This window comes from Scyliorhinus torazame, chromosome 18 (genome assembly GCF_047496885.1).
Source record: "Scyliorhinus torazame isolate Kashiwa2021f chromosome 18, sScyTor2.1, whole genome shotgun sequence".
Classification (NCBI taxonomy): domain Eukaryota; kingdom Metazoa; phylum Chordata; class Chondrichthyes; order Carcharhiniformes; family Scyliorhinidae; genus Scyliorhinus; species Scyliorhinus torazame.
Window position 1 is genome coordinate 41,747,060 of NC_092724.1, and position 22,220 is coordinate 41,769,279.

General features: G+C 50.8%; 1 protein-coding gene across 1 annotated transcript in view; it reads left to right on the forward strand.

The window, feature by feature from the left end:
- LOC140394729 (cation channel sperm-associated auxiliary subunit delta-like) overlaps positions 1 to 21,555 on the forward strand; it is a 96,709-nt gene extending 75,154 nt beyond the window's left edge. Inside the window, exons 6-7 of the mRNA XM_072481947.1 lie at positions 17,677 to 17,744; positions 21,484 to 21,555. Of these exons, the coding sequence (XP_072338048.1) occupies positions 17,677 to 17,744; positions 21,484 to 21,555 (140 nt within the window). The remainder of the gene's footprint in view (positions 1 to 17,676; positions 17,745 to 21,483) is intronic.
- Positions 21,556 to 22,220: the final 665 nt, after the last annotated feature.

Genomic DNA, 22,220 nt, shown 5'->3' on the forward strand with positions numbered 1-22,220 from the left:
TCATAATAACATTTAAAAGCCTTTGAACATTGGCCTTGAGTTGCCTGCCCTTAACAAATCCCATCTCGTCTTCCCCTATCACCCCCGGGACACAATCCTCTATCCTTGTGGCCAGTATCTTAGCCAGCAGTTTGGCTCCCACATTCAGTAGAGAAATTGGCCTGTATGACCCACATTGCTCCGGATCCCTCTCCCGTTACAGGATCAATGAAATCGAGGCCTGCGACATTGTTGGGGGGAGGACTCCCTTCTCTCTTGCTTCATTAAATGTCCTCACCAGCAGTGGGCTCAATATCTCTGAAAACTTCTTATAGAATTCCACCGGTAGCCATCCGGCCCCGGGGTCTTGCCCGACTGCATGCCCTCCAGCCCCTCAATTATTTCCTCAATTTCAACTGGGGCTCCCAGCCCTTCCACCAGATCCTCATCCACCCTCGGGAACCTCAACTGACCCAAAAAGTGCCTCATCCCCTCCACCCCCGCCAGGGGTTCCGACTCATATAATTTACTGTAAAAGTCCTTAAATACCTCATTCACCCCTACTGAGTCCAGGACCGTATTCCCACTTCTGCTCTTTACTCTCCCTATCTCCCTGGCCACCTCCCTTTTTCTGAGCTGGTGCGCTAACATTCTGCTTGCCTTTTCCCCGTACTCATAAATCGCCCCCTTTGCCTTCCTCAGTTGTTCCAGCGCTTTCCCTGTAGTCAACAGCCCATACTCTGCTTGTAACCTAAGCCGCACCCTCAGAAGCCCCGCGTCCGATGTCTCCGAGTATCTCCTATCCACCTGGAGTATCTCCTCAACTAACCTATCCCTTTTCTCTGTGGGCCCATATCGAGATTAATTCCCCTCTGACCACTGCCTGCAAAGCTACCCAAACCGTCGCTGCAGAGACCTCCCCTGTATCATTTGTTTCTAGGTAGTTCTGGATGGACTTGTTCACCCGCCCACAGATAGCTTTGTCCGCTAACAACCCCACATCCAGCCTCCACAACAGGCGTTGTCCTCTCTCCAGATTAACCCGTAGATCCACCCAATGTGGGGCATGATCCGACACTGCGATTGCCGAGTACTACGTATCTACCACCCCCCGGTATTAGAGCCCTGCTCAGAACAAAAAAGTCAATGCGAGAGTATACCTTGTGGACATGGGAGAAAAAAACAAACTCCACCCTTGGCTGTGCAAACCTCCATGGTTCTACTCCCCCCATCTGTTCCATAAACCCCTTCAATTCTTTTGCCACGGCAGGCATCCTCTCTAAGTTGGATTTTGACCGGTCCAATTACGGATCAATGACTGTATTAAAATCTCCTCCCATAATCAAGTTATGTGACTCTAAGTCTGGGATCTTACCTAACACCCGCCTCATAAATTCGACATTGTCCCAATTCGGAGCATATACGTTCACGAGTACCACCCGCACCCCCTCCAGCTTCCCACTCACCATTATGTACCTACAACCCCATGTCTCACACGATTCTCCCTGCCTCGAATTCCACTCGTTTATTGACCAAGATCGCTACCCCCCTGGTCTTTGAGTCCAGCCCTGATTGGAATACTTGGCCAACTCACCCCTTTCTCAATCTAGTCTGGTCTATAACCTTTAGGTGTGTATCTCGTAACATTGCCACGTCCGCCTTCAGCCCCCCTCAAATGCGCAAACACGCGAGCCCTCTTGACCGGCCCATTCAACCCTCTAACGTTCCATGTAATCAGCCTGGTTGGGGGGCTTCCCCACCCCTGCCGACTAACCATCACCTTTTTTTGGCCAGCCTCCAGCTCGCCCCCCCGGCTTCCTCGAGCTCCCCCTCAGGCATTCGCCGTCCCCTACCTCCCATTTGTCCCCTAGTAACAGTTTCTCCCCTGTCAGCAAAGCAGCCCCCCCTCCCTCCCCCCTAGTAACAGCTCAAAAATGATTTACAACAAATCGCCACTACAATACTCTCCAAGGCTTCAATGTCTTTTAGTTCACCTCCTGTCTTTTTTCTTTGATGAAAGTCCATACATCGTCTGGTGTTTCAAAGTAAAAGTCCCGTTCCTCATGTGTGACCCACAGACGGGCTGGGTACAACAACCCGAGCTTCACCCCCTTCTTAAAGAGGGCCGCTTTTGCCCGATTAAACCCAGCTCGCCTCTTTGCCAAATCCGCGCCCGGGTCCTGATAAATGCGCAGCTCACAATTCTCCCACTTGCTGCTCCACTCTTTCTTGGACCACCGCAGAACGTGTTCCTTATCCAGGAAGCGGTGTAAACGTACCACCATCGTCCTAGGCGGCTCGTTCGCTCGGGGCTTCTTCGCGAGGGATCTGTGCGCTCTATCCACTTCCAGGGGCCGAGGGAATGTCTCAGCCCCCATCAACTTCTCCAGCATGTTCGTCACATAGGCCCTCGCATACGATCCCTCATTGCCTTCAGGGAGGCCGACGATTCTCAGATTCTGCCTCTTGGACCTGTTCTCCTGGTCCTCCAGCTTCTCCTGCATTCTTTTCTGGCGGTCATTCATCATCTCCACCTTGGTCTCCAGTATGGTTATGTATTCCTCGTGCTCGGACACCTTTTTCCCCACCTCCTGGATCGCTCGTCCGTGGGTTTCTTGATTCTGCACCACCTGATCAATCGAAACCTTGATCGGGTCCAGCGTGTTCTTCTTAAGCTTGGCAAAGCACTCTTCAAAAAACGTCACCAGCTGCTCCGTCGACCACTGTGCCGTTTCCCCGTGGCCCTGACTCTCCGCCATGCTTTCCCGCGTTGCCAGCTCTGCTCGCTTCTTCCTTATAGGACTTTGTCTTCACACACGGCCACTTCTGGTCCAATTCTCCATACACTGGAGGGGATTTTCTCCTCACTGTCTCACTCTTCACCGATTTATCCAATAAAATCCAGGAAAAAACAGGGGAAAAAGGTCCAAAAGTCCGTCATAGGCGGGAGCTATCAAATGTGCGACCTACTCCTCCACCGGAAGTTTAGTAGGCATATTATTAACCATATACCTGTTGCCCCATGGTATTAAAACATACCAGGGAAGCGTTTGAGGCTACAAAGACGTAACCTATTAATTGCTGTGGCAGCATCATTCTAGTTCGGTCTGCCCCCACCCCTCCGTCAATCCCCAATCCCTGTTCCCCCCCAAGTTAGTTGTTCCCGAACAGGTTCTCGAAGAGGCTGGTGGATTGCTTCCATGTAATGTGGAAGCCTTCTGGTCCTCTGATGACAAATTTTATTTTCTCCAATTTGAGGAATTCCGCCAAGTCAAACAGTCAATCTCCGGACTTGGGTAGTGCTGCTGATCTCCAGCCGGACAGGAATCTCCAGCGGGCGATCAGGCAGGCAAAGGCCATGTCGCTTGCCCCTCTCTGCGTAAAGAGCTCTGGCTGTTCTGACACCCCGATGACCTGCCACCAGTGGGCATGGCTCCACCCTCACTCCACAATCCTGGACATGGCTTCAAAAAAGATGATCCAGTATCCAACAAGTTTGGGGCAGGCCCAGAACATGTTGGTGTGGTTAGCCTGGCCTCTTGGCACTGTTCGTATTTGTCCTCCGCTTCTGGAAATAAACTGTTCATGCGTGTTCTAGGCAAGTGTGCCCTGTGCACTACCTTTAGCTGTGTTAGGCACAGCCCTGTGCACGAGGAGGTGGAGTTTGTCCTATGTGGTGCCTTCAATCCCGAGTCCACCTCATCTCCATGCCCAGTTCCTCCTCCCACTATTCTCATATCTCGTCCAGTGGCGCCTTATCTCCTCTAGCAGCCATCCGTACATGCAGTTACTGTCCCTTACTTTGCCCAATGCTCGCAGTCTGTCCAGTAGGGGTATCCGTGTAGCTGGGGGGACGTTGCAGTCTCCTGGTGAAGGAAGTTCCTCAGTTGCAGGTATCAAAGCTCATTCCCTTTCAGGAGCTGGAGCTTTTCTGTTAGTTTCTCCAGAGTCATTACTCTGCTGTCTACATAGAGGTCCCCTACTTTCAGTATCCTATTGTCCTATCTCCACATTTATTGTCGCTGGGATGAACTTATGAATTTTGCAGAGAGGGGCCATAACAGACATTGCACCAAAATTAAAGTGGTGTCTGAGCTGGTTCCAGGTCTTTAGTGTGGACACCACCACTGGGTTTCTCGAGTACTTGGCTGGGGGAAATGGGAGTGGGGCTGTGGTCTGTGCTCAGAGGAATGTCCACATACAGGAGGTCTCCTTCATTCGCACCCATTCCGCCTCTGGCTCTTTTACCCACCCGCGCACCTTTATGCGTTCGCCACCCTGTGGTATAATAGAAAGTTCGGCAGCACCAAGCCCCCCATATTTCTCCTACTTTGCAAGACGCTTTTACAGATCCTGGGAGTTTTTCACATCTACACAAACACCATAATTAATCTACTTTGGTGAAGAAAGCCTTGGGGATGAAGATCGGGAGGGATCTGAATAGGAAGAGAAATTTTATTATCTGCACTTTTCCCGCCAGGGAGAACAGGAGTGTATCCCACCTCCCCAGGTCTCTCTTTACCTCTTCAACTAGGCTCAACAGGTTCCACTTATGGATTTGTGTCCAGTCGTGTGCTATCAGGGTCCCCAGGTATCGGAATTTGGTTTGGGCCAGCTTGAACAGCAGCTTCCCCAGCTCTGATCCTCCGCCCTGGGGTTCACGAGGAAGATTTTGCACTTGCTCAGGTTAAGTTTGTAACCTGAGGGAAGGGGCCTCAAGTGTTGGAGACAATGCTGCAGGGTTTTGATGTCCCCAAAAGCTCATTAAACTCGACCCTGCTTATGTAATAAACGGGAGGAGATTCAACTTCATAACACTTGACAAGGGCGGATAGGGCTTCGGTTAAACCTGCCATCCAAAATACATACAGAACTCCCTCAGAATCACACTGGAGTGATAGCCCAGAATGTTGTGCCCAAATGCTGGAGTAGGACTTGAATCTATGACAACAAAAACAGAAAATACTGGACAATCTCAGCAAATATGGCAGCATCTGTGGAGAGAAAAGGGAGCTAACGTTTCGAGTCTGGATGATTGTGAAAGAGTGTGGATTGGGAATGGAACTGTTGAAGGACTGTGATTTTGGTGCTGGGGCTGGTGCACAGTTTGTTATCTGCAGGCCCAAGAGGTAAATGGACAGCTGGGGACAGCAGAAATGCAAACTGTATCTCTCTTGTGTGCTTGTGAATCGGATTCAAAAAATAATTGCAGTGTCCAGTAATGCTGTGTGTGGAAAATGCTTGTCAGGATTCCCCAGGATGACCAGGCATGGATGATTACCAGACACAGAGAGAGCAATCCTCCGGAAAAATATCTAAGTGTGCTCGCGAGCGGGAATTGCCATGAGCGTTCTGATGCTGGGACCAGCGAAACCAGCAATGCTATTCAATATTAATTTCTCCACTTAACAAGGCCTCACGGGCCTTTCGCCGCTATTGACAGCTCGCAAGCTGATTCATCGGGACAGCGCTCACCAGCCCCCCTGAGCACCCTAGTGACGCACTCTGTTGGGTTCCTGCCCTCTGTGCCCTCTGGTAGACAGATAATTCTCAGGTTCTGTTGACAGGACCTATTCTCCTGATCGTCGACTTTCACCTCGAGTGCTTTCTGGGTTGTTACCAATCTTGCTATCTCGGCTTCGAGCGAGGCGATCCACTCCCCCTGGTCGGTGGCCGCTTTTTCCAGGTCGCGCACCTTTATTTCCTCGGTCTCCAGTCTCCACTCTGTTTTTTCTATCACTTCCTTTGTGGGAGCTAGCATGGTTTCTCAAGCCGACTTCATGGCCGACATAAGGTCCTCTTTTATAGAGTCCCTGTGTTTCTGCAGTTCTATTGAGAGAAGTTCAATCAGCCACTCCATCGAGGGTGGGCCAACATTTGTGTTGACGACCTTGCACGGTCCACCATGCTCTGCTCTGCTTCACTCTGCTTCATCCTGCTGAGGTTGGGATCTTCTTTACTCGCCTTTTACTATTTTATCAGCTCCGCGACTCTTTTGACAGCATTTTGGTTGGTTGTTTGTTAGTTGGGTGATGTTGGGGGGGATTTCTGTTGTGTTTTTGCCTCTATTTAATGGGTTGAAAGGGCCTGGTAAGACATTCCCCAGAGAGACACCTTTTGTGCGTCTGCTCAACTCATGGCTGCCACCAGAAGTCTCATCTCCATTTTAAATGGGCGAACCCTTATTTTTAAATAGTGACCCCTAGTCCTGGAGTCTCTCATGAGAAGAAACACCCTCCACATCTACCGTCAAGGCCCTTCAGGATCTTATATGTTTCTTTTAAAAAAATCTTTTTATTGGCCTTTTCAAAATTTATAAACAATTTTGTGCATTGCTGGCTGTGTTCATTCACTGTACAATACAGAAAGGTTTGTCTTTTTCTTCCCTTATGTTGTCCTATTTACAATTTGCCGCCATCTGGCTTTGCATGTGGTCCCTACAGGAGCTTTCCTCCGACCCTCGGATGGCATACTGAATCTTCTCCAGGTGAAGAAATTCCGAAAGGTCAGCAAGCCAGTCTGCAGCTGTGAATGGTGCTGCCGATCGCCAGCCGAGCAGGATTCTTCGGCATGTGACTGGGGAAGCGAAAGCTAGGGCGCGGCCCTCTTCCCCATGTGTAGCTCTGGCTGCTCTGATACCCCAAAGATTGCCACGTATGGGCATGGCTTCACCTTCACCTCTACAACCTTCGACATTGCCTCGGAGAAGGCTGTCCAGAACCCAGCAAGTTTGGGGCAGGCCGGGTGTGGTTAGCCGGGCCCCTCTGGCACCGTTCACATTTATCCTCACCTCCTGAAGAACCTGCTCATTCGGGTTTTGGTCAGGCGTGCTCTGTGCACCACTTTGAACAGCATGACGCTGAGCCTTGAATAGGAGGAGGTGGAGTTGGCCCTGCTCAGTGCTTTGCTCCAGAATCCCCACCCCACTTCTGTCCCCAATTCATCCTCCCATTTCCATGTGGTCGCGTCCTGTGGTGTTCAGGCTCTGTCCAGTAGCTGTCCATACATTTTCCTACAGAGTCCCCCTTCTTTACTGTCTGTATTTATCAGGTGTAATCTCCGGGGCCCCGGGGTACCTTACTGTATCTTTGCGGAGGAAGTGCTTTATTTGCAGGTTCTCATTTCCTGTCCTGTTGGCAGTTCCCATTCCACCGTCAGTTCGTCCAGTGTCGCCAGTCTGTGCCCTACGTAAAAGTCCCTAACTGTCAGTGTGTCCCCGTCCTGCCTCCATTTGCTAAAGGTAGTGTCTAGCATGGCTGGGCGGAATTTGTGATTGCCCTGGGGGACATCCTAGTCAGCCCGAAGTGCTGTCTTAATTGGGCCCACATTTTCAGTGTGGCCGCTACCAGTGGTTTAATGTGTTTTTACCAAGGGGGATGGGAGTGCTACTGTAGCCAAGGCCGGGAGGGTTGTCCCCTTGCAGGAGGCCTCCTCCATCCGCACCCACTCTGAATTGGGTTTGTTTACCCATCCCCATGGGTTGGGAACTCTCGGGTTCTTACGCCCCCACACAAACGCCATGATTAAACTGTCTACGTTTTGGAAGATCGCTAAGGATCTAAACAGGAAGAGGAACCTCGGCAGCATGTTCATTTTGATCGTCTGCACTCTCCCCGCCAGGGAAAGTGGGAGTGCACCCCACCTCTGTTGGTCTTTTTTGACTTCCTCCACCAGGCTGGTCAGGTTCCACTTGTGATCTGTGTCCAATCTCTGGTTATTTGGATCCCCAGGTATCGTATTCTTTTCTGGGCTGTTTTAAATGGGAGTCCCTCCAACTCTGTCCCTCCCGCGTTTGGGTTCACTAGGAATGCTTCACTTTTGCCCAGGTTGAGTTTGTAACCCAATAAGGTTTTGAACTCTTTCAGGATCTGCATGACTGCCTTCAGTCCTTCCTGTGGCTTGACAAAGCCCATTTGGTCCTCTGCGACCACTTCTGGTACGCAGCTTTCCAGCCTTTTGGCCAAGACCTACACGAGTATTTTCAAGTCTACATTCAGTAGCGAAATGGGTCTATATGATCCGCATTCCGTCGGGTCTTTATCGTTTTTGGGTATCAGTGAGATTGTGGCCTGTGCTAACATAGGAGGCATCTTCCCCCATAACTGGTAGTTCCAGTCCATCGAGGAACAGTTTCATCCCCGTCGGGAGTCTCGGAGGTGTACAGCCCTTGGTAGAAGGTCTCGAATGCTCGGTTGACCTCTTTGGTTCTGCTACCAGTCTGCCTCTGTTATTCTTTACCTGTGGCTCCCTCGTGGCTGCCTGCTTTCGCAGCTGGTGAGCCAGTAGGCGGACAGCCTTGTCCCCGTGTTTATAGAAGGTCCCCCGTGTCTGGCGGAATTGGTGCACTACTTTCCTGGTAAATAGCAGGTTAAAGTCAATATTCCTCTCCGCCAGCAGCTCTACGGTCTCGGAGTACTTTTTGCCGACCTCCAAAATGGAGTCGGCCAGCTACTGCCTGGCCGCCCTCTCTTCCCTATCTCTGCACACCTTGTAGGCTATGATCTCTCCTCTGATCACGGCTTTCATTGCCTCCCAGAATGTGGAGGGTGAGACCTCCCCGTTTTGGTTGTTACTAACGTAATCGCCTGTGGCCCACAATATTTTCTGGCAGAAGCACTGTCGGCCAGGAGGTCTGTGTCCAGCCTCCACGTGGGGCGCTGGGTACTTCCCGTCTCCAACCTCACATCCATGTAATGTGGAGCATGGTCGGAGATGACGATCTCAAAATATTCCGCTCCTATGATTCCTGGAAGAACCGATTTCCCCACTGCAAAGAAGTCGATGTGAGTGTTGTTGCGACCATCAATTCACACGAGACGATTAGTAGAAGTGAACAGTGGTTTTAATAAGCGAGATCTGTGCCTGCCTGCGACTGCTCTGTACTGAGTGCCGCCTACAGGCTGCAGATCTATATACCATCCCCGAGGGGACGGAGCCGCAGGCGGAGCCCACAAGGGCATCAACATAATACAATACAATACAGTGGTTAATTGTAGCAGCAATACATTCACCCCCTGTTAAAAAATTGAGGTCTAGCGGGGGTGAAGTGGGCTCACAGATCGAGTCTGTCCGGCGCCTTGATCGTTCTCTGTGATCGCCTCAGCTCCGGTTTAGCTGCGGACACGGGTGTTGGGCTCGTTGACTCCGGGAGCGTGTCATCTGGAGCTTCATCATGGTTGGTCGGCGATGGGGGGAGGGGGTGAGTCGGCCGTGTAGGGGTGGGGGCTGTGTTCGGTGTAGGGGAGGGGGCATGGGTGATGATCGCTGGGGAACCGGCGGGTGCCAGATCCCGGAGGGAGGCTGTATTTTGTCGGCCGTCGCGGTGCGCCACGTAGGCATACTGAGGGTTGGCATGTAGGAGCTGGACCCTCTCGACCAGGGGGTCGGACTTATGGCTCCTCACGTGCTTCTGGAGGAGGACAGGCCCTGGTGTTGTCAGCCAGGACTGAAACGAGACCCCGGAGGTGGATTTTCTGGGGAAGACAAATAGACGGTCATGAGGGGTCTCGTTCGTGGCTGTGCAGAGGAGCGACCGAATGGAGTGGAGGGCCAGAAGGACGGCCTTCCATACCGTCGCGTTCTCCCTCTCCACCTGTCCGTTTCCCCGGGGGTTGTAGCATGTAGTCCTGCTCGAGGCAATGCCCTTACCGAGCAGATACTGACGCAGCTCATCGCTCATAAACGAGGAGCCCCGGTCACTGTGGACGTAAGTGGGGAAACTGAACAGGGTGAAGATGCTGTGCAGGGCCTTAATGACAGTGGCCGCGGTCATGTCGGGGCATGGGACGGGAAACGGGAGTACTCGTCAACGACGTTGAGAAAATACACGTTGCGGTCAGTGGAGGGGAGGGGCCCTTTGAAATCGACTCTGAGGCGCTCAAACGGGCGGGATGCCTTCACCAGGTGGGCCTTGTCTGGCCGATAGAAGTGAGGCTTGCACTCTGCGCAGACTTGGCAGTCGCTGGTCATGGCCCTGACCTCCTCGGTGGAGTAGGGCAGGTTGCGGGCCTTGATGAAGTGGAGAAGCCGGGTGACCCCCGGGTTACAGGGGTCATTGTAGATGGCCCGAAGTCGATCATCTTGCGCGCTGGCGCATGTGCCGCGGGACAGGGCATCGGGGGCTCATTGAGCTTCCCAGGACGATACACAATATCGTAATTATAGGTGGAGAGTTTGATTCTCCACCTCAAGATTTTATCATTCTTGATCTTGCCCCGCTGTGTGTTCAACATAAAGGCGACCGACCATTGGTCGGTGACGAGGGTGAACCTCCTACCGGCCAGGTAGTGCCTCCAATGCCGCACAGCTTCCACAATGGCTTGAGCTTCCTTTTCGACAGAGGAGTGTCGAATCTCTGAGGCGTTTAGGGTACTTGAAAAGAAGGCTACGGGCCTGCCTGCCTGGTTAAGGGTAGCGGCCAGGGCGACATCCGACGTGTCGCTCTCCACCTGGAAGGGGATAGACTCGTCCACAGCGTGCATCGCGGCCGTGGTAATGTCTGCCTTTATGCGGCTGAAGGCCAGGCGGGCCTCAGTCGTCAGGGGAAAGATGGTGGCTTTGATAAGTGGGCGGGCTTTGTCTGCATAGTTGGGGACCCACTGGGCATAATATGAGAAGAACCCCAGGCATCTTTTCAGGGCCTTGGGGCAGTGGGGAAGGGGAAGTTGCAGGAGGGGGCGCATGTGGTCGGGGTCGGGCCCTAGGACGCCGTTTTCCACGACATAGCCGAGGATGGCTAGTTGGGCTGTGGGAAAACGCTTTTCTCCTTGTTGTAGGTGAGATTGAGGGCTTGGACGGTTTGGAGGAACTTCTGAATGTTAGCGTCGTGGACTTGCTGATCATGGTCGCAGATGGTGACGTTATCCAAGTACGGGAATGTGGCCCACAGCCTGTACTGGTCAACCATTCGGTCCATCGTTCTTTGGAATACCGAGACACCATTGGTGATGCCGAAGGGGACCCTGAGGAAGTGGAAGAGGTGGCCGTCTGCTTCAAAGGCAGTGTAGTGGCGGTCGTCCGGCGGATCGGAAGCTGGTGGCATGCGGACTTCAGATCTACCGTGGAGAAAACCCGGTAGTGTGCTATCTGATTAACCATGTCCACTATGCGGGGAAGGGGGTACGCATCGAGTTGAGTGTAACGATTTATGGTCTGGCTGTAGTCTACAACCATCCGGTTCTTTCCCCCGGTCCTGACGCCCACCACTTGGGCTCTCCAGGGGATATTACTGGCCTCGATGATCCCCTCCCTCAAGAGCTGCTGGACCTCCGACTTGATTAAAGTCCTGTCCTGGGCACTGTATCTCCTGCTCCTGGTGGCGACAGGTTTACAGTCGGAGGTGAGGTTCGCGAAGAGCGGGGGAGGGGTGACCTTAAGGGTTGCGAGGCTACATACGGTGAGAGGGGGTAGGGGTCTGCCGAACGTCACGGTCAGGCTTCTGAGGTTGCACTGGAAATCCAGTCCTAACAAGAGAGGAGCGCCGAGATGGGGGAGGACAAAATCGGTGTACTTGGCGCCCTGTATCGCGAGGTTCACGACACAGTACCCCCGGATCTGCACTGAATGTGATCCGGAAGCAAGGGAGATTGTTTGGGATGCGGGGGAAATCTGGAGAGAACAGCACCTTACCGTGTCCAGATGGATGAAGCTCTCCGTGCTCCCAGAGTCAAACAGACAGGGCGTTTCGTGCCCATTGACCCGGACGGTCATCATGGAGTTCTTGAGGTGCTTGGGCCGTGACTGGTCGAGACTGACAGCGTCAAGCTGCGGGTAGCCGGCGTGGTCGGTGGTAGCGGGGTGGTCCCAAGATGGCGGCCCCCATCGGTCGCACATGTCGGGTGGCATTGAAGATGGCGGCCAAGATGGCGGCCACCGTTGGTCGCACGTGTCGGCTGGCTTTGAAGATGGCGGCCAAGATGGCAACCCCCATGAGTCGCACGTGTCGGGTAGGGTTAAGGTTGGCGGCCCCCACGGATAGCACGAAGCGGATGACGCGTCAGAAGGGGACGTTACCGGCAGGCACGCAGCCACGCTGTGGGGTCTGCGGGCCTGTGAGTGTGAGTTGGGCCTGCGATTTTGGAACTTTGGGTCGGGCCAAGCAGACTTTGGCAAAATGTCTTTTCTTGCTGCAGGTCGCGTTCTGAGCTGGGCAACGATGCCTGGGGTGCTGGTTCTGACCGCAGAAATAGCAAGGCGGCCCCCCGGGTTGGGTGGGCAGCCACGCGGCACAGGCCTGGGACACGCTCGGGTCAGGTGATGGTCACGTCTCCGGCGCCCATGAGGAAATTGCGTGGTCGGAGGGGAAAGCATTTAGGCTCTGGAAGGCTACCTCTAATGAGGTGGGTTTTACCGTCTCTTCTAGGTCAAGGGTACCCTATTCGAGCAGGCGCTGTCTGACATAGTTGGACCGGACTCTAGCCACATGGGTGTCCTGGATGGCGAGTTCCATGTGCTGCGAGCCCGTGACGTCCTTGTAGTTGCAGTTTCGAGCGAGTACCCTCAGGTCCCGTAGATATTCCTGCAGCGATTCCCCGGTGCGTTGACGATGTGTGGTGAGGAGATGCTACGCGAACACTTCGTTCACCGGCCTCACGTAATGTCTTTTCAGGATCGCGACCGTGTCTGCGTACGTGGTCGCGTCTTCGATTAGTACAGAGATTCTGTGGCTCACCCGGGCGTGGAGGAGACTCAGCTTCTGTGCCTCGGTGACGGCGAGCGAGGAGGAGGCGGCGAGGTAGGCCTCAAAGCAGCGGAGCCAGTGCAAAAAGATTCCTTTTGCTTCATAAGAACATAAGAACTAGGAGCAGGAGTAGGCCATCTGACCCCTCGAGCCTGCTCCGCCATTCAATGAAATCATGGCTGATCTTTTGTGGACTCAGCTCCACTTTCCCGCCCGAACACCATAACCCTTAATCCCTTTATTTTTCAAAAAACTATCTATCTTTATCTTAAAAACATTTAATGAAGGAGCCTCAACTGCTTCACTGGGCAAGTAATTCCACAGATTCACAACACTTTGGGTGAAGAAGTTCCTCCTAAACTCAGTCCTAAATCTACTTCCCCTTATTTTGAGGCTATGCCCCCTAGTTCTACTTTCACCCGCCAGTGGAAACAACCTGCCCGAATCTATCGTATCTATTCCCTTCATAATTTTATAAGATCCCCCCATATCCTTCTAAATTCCAACGAGTACAGTCCCAGCCTACTCAACCTCTCCTCGTAATCCAACCCCTTCAGCTCTGGGATTAACCTAGTGAATCTCCTCTGCACACCCTCCAGCGCCAGTACGTCCTTTCTCAGGTAAGGAGACCAAAACTGAACACAATACTCCAGGTTGTTTGTTTTTACGAACTCGTCGGCCTCCGCCGGGGTGCCGAAGTAATGTTCCTTCCCCTGGTATGTTACCCAGAGTTTGGCCTGGAATAGCATGCCGAATCGCACTCCTTTTTCGTAGAGCGCCGATTTTGCTCTGTTGTATTTGGCCCTCTTTTTTGCCAGGTCCGCACCAATGTCTTGATAGATCCTGATTCTGTGCCCTTACCACAAGCACGACTTCATCTGTTGGGCCCACCTCAAAATCTTTTCCTGGTACTGGAATCGGTGTCGTTTCACAATTATTGCTCCCGGCTGCTCCCCATTTTTGGGTTTCGGCTGGAGCGACCTGTGTGCCCTGTCCATCTCTGGAGGGTTTGGTAAGCTTTCCTTCACAACTAGATTGCCCAGCATTTGGATGATGTAACCCGTTGAGCCCATTCCCTCAATCCCCGGTCTGGCAGACCCACGATGCGGACGTTTGCCACCTGGATCTATTATCCAGGTCCACACCTTCCCTTTTAAGTTCCCCTGTGCCGCCACCAACCTCTTCACCTTGGCCTCCAGAGCCACGATCCTGTCGCTCTGGTCCATTGATGCCTTCTCCAGGTACAGGATTGTTTTCTCCGCCTTCCATCGCAGGCCTTCTATTGTGCACTGAAGGGTGGCTATCATTTCCGTCACCACCTCCTTCATCACCACCTGGAACTCCGTCTTGATCGCTTCCTTCATAGTGGTCAGTTCCTTTTTTAAAACATTCCTCCATCCGTCCCTCTGTGTAGCTGTGTAGGGTGGCGGGGGGGGGGGGGGGGGGGGGGGGGTGTCGTTGTCTGCTCTTGCTCCGCCGTTCGTGTTGCCGATCTTTCCCCCTCCTGGTTCGCCTGGGCCTCTGCCCTCGCCTCATGGGGCCACCGTTCCGTCAGCTCATTGCTCCTGCCCCTTTCCTCCGCTTATGCCTCTGACTTCTCATCGTCTCCTCGAGCTGCTGTTCGCGGGCATCCTCTTTCCTTCTCGCGCTGTTGATGCCTTTTGTTTTTTTGAGGGGGAGTATTTAGGTGGCTTTTAGGTCCAAAAACTCAAATAAGTTCACTGTATTGGGTCTAACCGGGAGAAGAGCCACCTGATGTGTGTCCGCTCAGCGCATCGCCACCACCAGAAGTCCAGGATCTCATATGTTTCAATCAAGTCAACATTTACTCTTCGAAACTTCAGTGGATACAAGCCTAGCCTGTCTAACCTTCACCGGGGGGGGGGGGGGGGGGGGGGGGGGGGGCTCCGATGGGGTCTGCCCGCGATAGTGGCCCACCGATCGGCAGGCCGGCCTCTTCCTCCCTGGGCCTACATTCTGGCGCGGCCCGCCCCGAACACCGACCCCATGTTGGGTCGGGGCCGGCGCGCGTAAGAAGTCCCCCGCGCATGCGCAGGTTGGCGCGGCCCAACTGCGCATTCGCGGGTTGGCGCGGCGCCCATTTGGCGCCGTGTAAGGAGGCTGGAGCGGCGTGAACCGCTCCAGCGTCGTGCTGGCCCCCTGTGGCGGCCAGAATCCGTCGTACCCGGGCCCGGTTCGTGCCGTCGTGAAACGCGACGGCGTTCACGACGGCGCGAACACTTGGGCTCAATATTGGAGAATCGCCCCCAATGTGTTTTATTCTTCCTGCCAAAATGGACAATTTCACATTGTCCCATATATTCCATTTGTCAGATTTTTGCTTACTCATTAACCTATCCATGTCTTTTTGTAGCCTTTTTGTATCGTCTGAACATTTGGCAACCATCCCTTCAATCCCTTCACCCAGGTCATTTAAATAAATTATAAATAGTTGAGGTCCCACGACTGATGCACTGTACCACTTGTTACATCCAGCCAACCAGAAAAGACCCATTTATGCCTACTCTGTGCTTCCTGTTAGCCAGCCAGCCATCTCTTCATGCTAATATGTTATTTCCTTGCCATGAGCTTTTATTTTCTGCAATAACCTTTGATGTGCCACTTTATCAAATGCCTTCTAGAAATCAAAGGTTTTTTTTGTATATCTTCACATCTACACTGTTTTATCCTTTGGGGACTAGTGGGGAAATGGTGGAAGAGGTGAATATCAGCTCGTTGAACTGCGTTATGAACGCTCCTTCCGTGGCAAGTATGTCCTGACATTGGACTTGAACTTGGAGCTTCTGGTCCAGAGATAGGGGCATGACCACCAAGCCACAATATGTCTTTTTTAAAATCTAAGTACTATAGGGAAATGATGACATAATGGTAATGTCACAGGATGAATTGAGGCTCAAGCATTGGGGACATGGGTTCAAATCCTAGCATGGCAGTTGGTGGAATTTGAATTCAATTAATAAATCTGGAAGTCTAGTCTCATTAATGGTAACTATGAAACTATCATCGATTATTGTGAAAAACATCTGGCTCACTTATGATTTGCTGTCTTTACATGGTCTGGACTACATGTGATGGTTGATTCTTAACTACCCTTAATTTAAGGACAATAAAGGATGTCAAAAAATGGTGGCTTTGCCAGTGACACCACATCTCAATATTTTTTTTAAAGTACATTTATAGGTTCTCCTTTAGCCACAGCACATGCTACTTCCTCAAAGAACTCCAGGTTAAACATTATCTCACTTGCACAAAACAATGTTGACTCTGCCTGATTACTTGAGCTATCCAAGTGTCCTACTTATAATTCCTTTAATAATAGTTTCTAACATTTTCCCAAAACAGATGTTAAACCAGCTGGCCTTTCCTGCTTTCTGTCTTCCTCACTTCTTAAAAGTTATATTTGCTATCTTCCAATCTAATGGGATCTTCCCCAAATCTAGGGGGCTTTGGACAATTGAAATCATAGCATCAACTATCTTTTAAGACCCTAGGGTGAAGTCCAGTAGGACCCAGGCTCTTGTGAGCCTGCAGTTCCAGCAATTTACTCAGTACGACTTCTCTGGTAACTAATTTTCCTGAGCTATCCCCTCCCTTACATTTCTTGGTTTCTAGCTGCATCTGGATGGTACTTGTATCCTATATAGCAGTGTTTTTCAAACTTTTTTGCCCAGGTCCCATTTTTACCAATCGGCCATCCTTTGGGACCCACACCAGCCGACCTTCGTGACCCACGCTGGCCGACCTTCACGACCCACGCCGGCTGACCTTCGCGACCCACCATTTTCACTTACCTTTAATGTGACAGATGAGCCTGCTTGGTCCTCACGATGTCACTTGCTTTGTTATTCAATGTTACATTTCTGATAATGACTTCCGCTGACGATTTAAGATCTCACTGCATCTGCTGAAAAAAATAAAGAGGTTTGTCCTCAAACTCACCATGTTTAGTCTTCAAATGTCTTTGATGTTTTGAGGGTTTTTAACTTTAATTTGCCAGTGCTTCCCTGCATATAACACACATGAACTTTAAATCCTGATTTGCAGTGGGACAATTAATAACCCATACATCAAGTAATCATCTTTATGCTGTTTTCAGTTTCTTCTTCATGGGCTGTTCACCAAAGGCCCAGGAGTTCACACCAGCACTTCTGGCAGCGGCAAAATAGAGGAACCTCTCTCGTGCCCAGAACTTGTGACATCAGCGCATGGGGCACATGGCCTGCTCTCTGCTGCCGCTTCTGGTGGGAGGATTCCGTTGTTTTCTGAAAACAAAACTGGCCCTGGACAGCATGCTGACGTCAGGAGGCGGTCCACCCCGCTCGGCTCCGGGCCTGTGCACTGCTTGCTCTGGCATGCATACGCGGGTTGGCTCGCAGTCTTAAAATGGAGTAAAATGGGCTTTTGAAAACACCAGGGAAGGTTTTTATTTTGTTAAAAGTCCATAATGGCCGGCATTTTTAAAAGCTGGTCGCGCCGTTGGCTGTTCCACCTGCGATCCGGAATGCCGCGACCAAGTGCCGCAACCCCCTCGAAACCTGCCCGCGATCCACCTGCGGGTCGCGACCCTGAGTTTGAAAACCCCTGCTGCATAGTGAAGACTGATGCAAAATACCTGTTCAATTCATCTGCCATTTCCTTTTTTCCATTATTAATTCTCTGGAATCACCCTCTATCAGACCAACGTTCACTTTGTTAACTCTATTCTTTTAAAAATATTTCTAAATGACACTTGAACAACATTGAAATTAATAGAACTGAATATTGGGTGTGGCGTATCATGTGTGAATGATGTGAAGTTGCCTGTTTTGCATCCCTGCCCATATTCAATTTTATCTTCACTATATTTAGTAATCTGTTCAAGTTTTATTGTTCCTAAATGCCATCATACTAGTATTGTTTAATTTCAAAATGTGTATGCTGGAAACTGGTATGAAGTAGAGGAGCTCTTTGTCTTCAATTGAGAAACTTTAAATATTTTTCCACTTGTTCTTTTAAAGGTATAAAGACAGAAGTAAATGGGATTTCAACCTACCAATGCTGTGTCAATCAAGAGCCTTTTTGTAAGGTATATCCTAGTTAAAGAATAACCTTTTTTTTGCCACTATCTGACATGATTTACCTTGTGTAATTAGAAGCAACCATATATTCAACAACAACTTGCATTTAGATAGCACCTCAAATGTAGTTAAACATCACAAGGCACATCACAGGAGCATTGTCAACTAAAATTTGACATCAAAATATTAGAGCTGATGATCAAAAACTTGGTCAAAGGGATACGTTTTAAGAAGCATCTGAAAAGAGAGGATAGAGGTAAAGAGGCTTAATGAGGAAATGAGAGAGCCCAGGACACTGACAACCAAAGATCAGCGGCAATGGTGGAGCAAATAAAATTGGGTCAAAATTCACAAGAGGTCAAAATTGGAGGACTATTGCCATCTCTTAAGGCTGTAGAACTGGAGAGGTTATGGAGAAAGGGGGCAGTGAGGCCATGAAAGTATTTTTAAAAAAACAATGTACCCAATTTTTTTTTTCTAATTAAGGGGCAATTTAGTGTGGCCAATCCACCTACAATGCCATCTTTGGGTTGTGGGGGTAAGACCCATGGAGACACGGGGGGAATGTACAAACTCCACAAGGACAGTGACCCGGGGCCAGGATCGAACCGGGGTTTTCGACACCATGAGGCAGAAGTGCTCACCACTATGCCACCGTGCCCCCCACCTCTGTGAAAGTATTTGAAGATGAGGAGGTATTTGCAACCATCCTCAGTCAGAAGTGCCAAGTGAATGATCCATTTTGGCCTCCTCCTGAGATTCCTAGCAGCATAGATGCCAGTCTTCAGCCAATTCGATCCACTCCATGTGATATCAAGAAACAGCTGAAGGCATTGCATTCCAGCTAAGTGTATGGATTCTGACAACATTCTGGCAGTAGTACTGAAGACTTTGTGCTCCAGAACTAGTCATGTCCCTAGACAAACATTCAAGTGCACCAGAACACTGGCATCCACCCGATTATGTGGAAAATTGCTCAGCTGTATCCTGACCACAAAGCAGGACAAATCCAACATGGCAAATCACCATTACATCAGTTTATTCTGTTGCTCAATTAATAATGTTGGTGAACCACAAGCCTTCCCTTATATCGATCAAATGACCACACAACCAGTTAGTTAGTTCAAAAGATGGTTTATTTACATACACAAGAGCTATGTCAACATGCAAACACAATATCTACTACGAGTTAAACTACACATATCAGCTACAATAACCTATACTTAACTTCAGGGCGACCGGCACTGTGCATATGGATAAGGCCTTTATCTGGATTTCACTTGGCTGGTTCGAAGTGGCTCTGTCTCTGCTGGGCTCATCCGTCAGGTAACGATCATTGGTCTTGAACTTGGCTGGCTGTTCCTGCTGCAATTGGGTTGGCACAGGCTGGATCCAAAAGAGACAGAACACATGGCTATGCTCTCTTTTATCCCTCTGGGATTTTGTGCTCTTTGGGGCAGTCCTTAACCTTGGACCCAATGGTTCGACAGGGCTCTGATCACTGTCTTCGATTTCGGCCAATAAAGGGGTGGGTGCCTTGGTGGCTGGGCAGGTCCTTAGTGGCTGTTGACCTTGGCAGTTGGGCTTTCTGATAAAGGGAGTGGCGCCGATCAGTCTGTGGCTGTACCGGTTGCTTGATTGGAGTCCTATTGTCCTGGGAAAATGGGCCATTAAAATGCAAACGAACGGGGGGGGGGGGTTTCGATCAGGTCTGGTTCCCTGTGTTTCAGATACACATAGGCTCTGTATCTGCCTGAGTCCTGGGTTGGCCATAATTCCCATGGTCCTTTGCAGGTAGCCATCTTAGATGGCTACAATTCTCAATCATCAACAAAATATAGAAGCTGTCATCAAAGGTGCTATCGAGTGACTTCCGGTGATGGCGGGCGGGAGGCGGCCGCACAATGGAGGGCTCCCGTTCGGGAACGGCATTCTCGGGGCTTTAAGCCCGGTCCCAGGGTCCACGGAGGCGGCAAAAGCAGGAAGAAACAGTGAAGAAAAATGTCAAGGGTAAGCAAAAAATCATCCGTGAAGAAAACAGCTGAAGGTCCGTCGGGGAGTGGAAAGGTCACCGCGGGGTCACCAAGGAAAATGGAGGCTGGAGCACCAGTGGAGGCCACATTGCTTACAGCTGAAGAAATAACTAAGGTGATGGCTGCGGAATTCGAAAGGCAGTTTACAAGATACATGGAGACAATGAGGAAGGAGATGAGAGAGGTTTTGAGTGAGCTGGTGGAGGAGGCGATTCCCCGGTGATGACGGCGGTGGCGCGCAGTGGTGGAGGTGCGAGAGCAAGGGGAGGCGCTGAAGGAAGTGGAGGAGACATTATTGCAGCACGGTGATCAACTTGCCTCGATGGGGAAGGAGATGCGGAAGGTGATGGACATTAACAAGGATCTGCGAGGAAAAATGGAAGACCTGGAAAACAGATTCAGGCGACAGAATTTGAGGATTGTGGGGCTGCCCGAAGGAGTTGAAGGACTGAAGCCGATTGAGTATTTTGCCGCGATGCTGGCAAAACTATTGGGGGAGGGGGAGGATCCCTCCCGATATGAACTGGATCGGGCTCATTGGTTGTGGAGGCCTGTACCAATGGCGAGTGAGCCGCCAAGGGTAGTGACTCTGTGCTTCCGTAGATACAGTGTGAAGGAGAAGGTCCTGAGCTGGGCCAAGCAGAAGCGGGCTGGAGCTGGTATACATGTATACCAGGACTTTACGGTGGAGCTGGCGAGGAGACGGGCTGCCTTCAACCGGGTGAAGAGGGCACTGTACATTAGCAAGGTGCATTGTGGCATTGTATATCCAGCGAAGCTGAGGGTGACTTACAAGCTCAGGGACTTTTATTTTGGAATGGCGGAAGCAGCGGAGGAGTTTGCGAAGGCAGAAGGACTGTGGCAGAACTGAGAAATTGAGAAATGGCCATGTGCCGATGTGACTTCATGACTGACTGTATTTTTTTTTTTTTTTGTTTCACTGCGTGCGGGTGTATGGGCTAAAGGAGCCAATGTTGTATATATTTGGACAAGGGAAATGATGGGACTTTCACTCGAAATGAGGGCTCTTTGGGGTGTAGGTGGATATGCGGGGTTTGTATGCTAAGAGGGGATTTCTGGGCTTTCCTAGGGCCGGGCAAGGGGGAAAGGGACCTGGGCGGGGGCCTCCACGCTGGCCGGTTTAAGCTGGCCAGTGAACGGGAGTGAGGTGGGGGGAGGGGCTGCGGCCATCGGAGCCTGGCAGAATAGGTCCGAGTGGTCTAGCCGGGGTGGAAAGTTGGGGGGAAGGAACCGAGGTTGGGGGGAGGAGTTTTACACGAGGCAGTGGACGGGTGGAGTTGGAGACTGAGGGGGGGGGTGTGTGTACAACTCTTGGGTGTCATGTACGGTACTTTTTCAGAGGTTGGATGGCGTTGAGTGTAGAGGGGGGAGGGGGAGTGGACTCTGTAGGTCAATGGTGACCATGGGCGGTCCCGGACTCCTTTTTCTTTTTCTCCTTTGTTTTTTGTTGCCACCGTGGGAGTGTTTGTTTTATTGGATGCATATATTGACAGGTGGGCCGTTGTTTGGGGTGGTGGGAGGATGGGATCGTTGATATTGTTAAGGGGATTGATTTTGTATTTGTTACCGTTTACTGTTTGTGGGTGGGATGTAAATTTTGAAGGAAAATGTGAAAGTGGAGAATAAAAACATTTTTAAAAAAGGTGCTATCGAGTAATACCATCAATAACATGCTCACTGTTGCTCAATTTAGACAAAAGAGCTGAGCTCAAGTGATGAGATGAGAGTGACCGACTGTGATCTCATTGAGTCTGAGCAAAACTGAAATCAATGGGAATCGGGAAAACCTGCCACTGATTGGAATCATATCTAACATGAAGGAAGATAACTGTGGCTGTTGGAGGTCAATCATCCCACTCAGTGGACATTGTTGCAAGAAATGCTCAGGGTAGTGTCCTAGGCCCAACCATCTGCAGCTGCTTCACCAATGACCTTCCCTCCATCATGAGGACTGCAGTGGGGATGTTTACTGATGATTACACAATGTTCAGTACCATTCAACATTTCTCAGATACTGAAGCACTCTGTATTCATATGCGTCAAGATTGGGGCAACATTGTGGTTTGGAGTGTCAAATAATATTCATGCCACAGAGGTGCCAGGAAATGGGAACTTTCAATGTGATATGTAGGAAGGAGGTGGTGCGAAAGGTGACTCCCGCTAAGGTCCCAATACGTCTGTCTTTTTCTCCTGTTTTTGTCATAAAACTTTTGTGTTTTAACCTGATAGCTTGGGGAGGACATTTAAGTTGTTGAGGGGATGTCGAAAGCGACATTGAAAAAGGCTGCAGGGAAGAAATCCCAGGCAGGTAGCCTGGTCAAAAAACACGAGGGAGACAAAATGGCTGAGGAAGTGGTCGTGTCCGTCACGTTGGAAACACTGATGAAGACGATGGTGCAGAAGCTGGAAAAGTTCGGAAATCGGAGAATG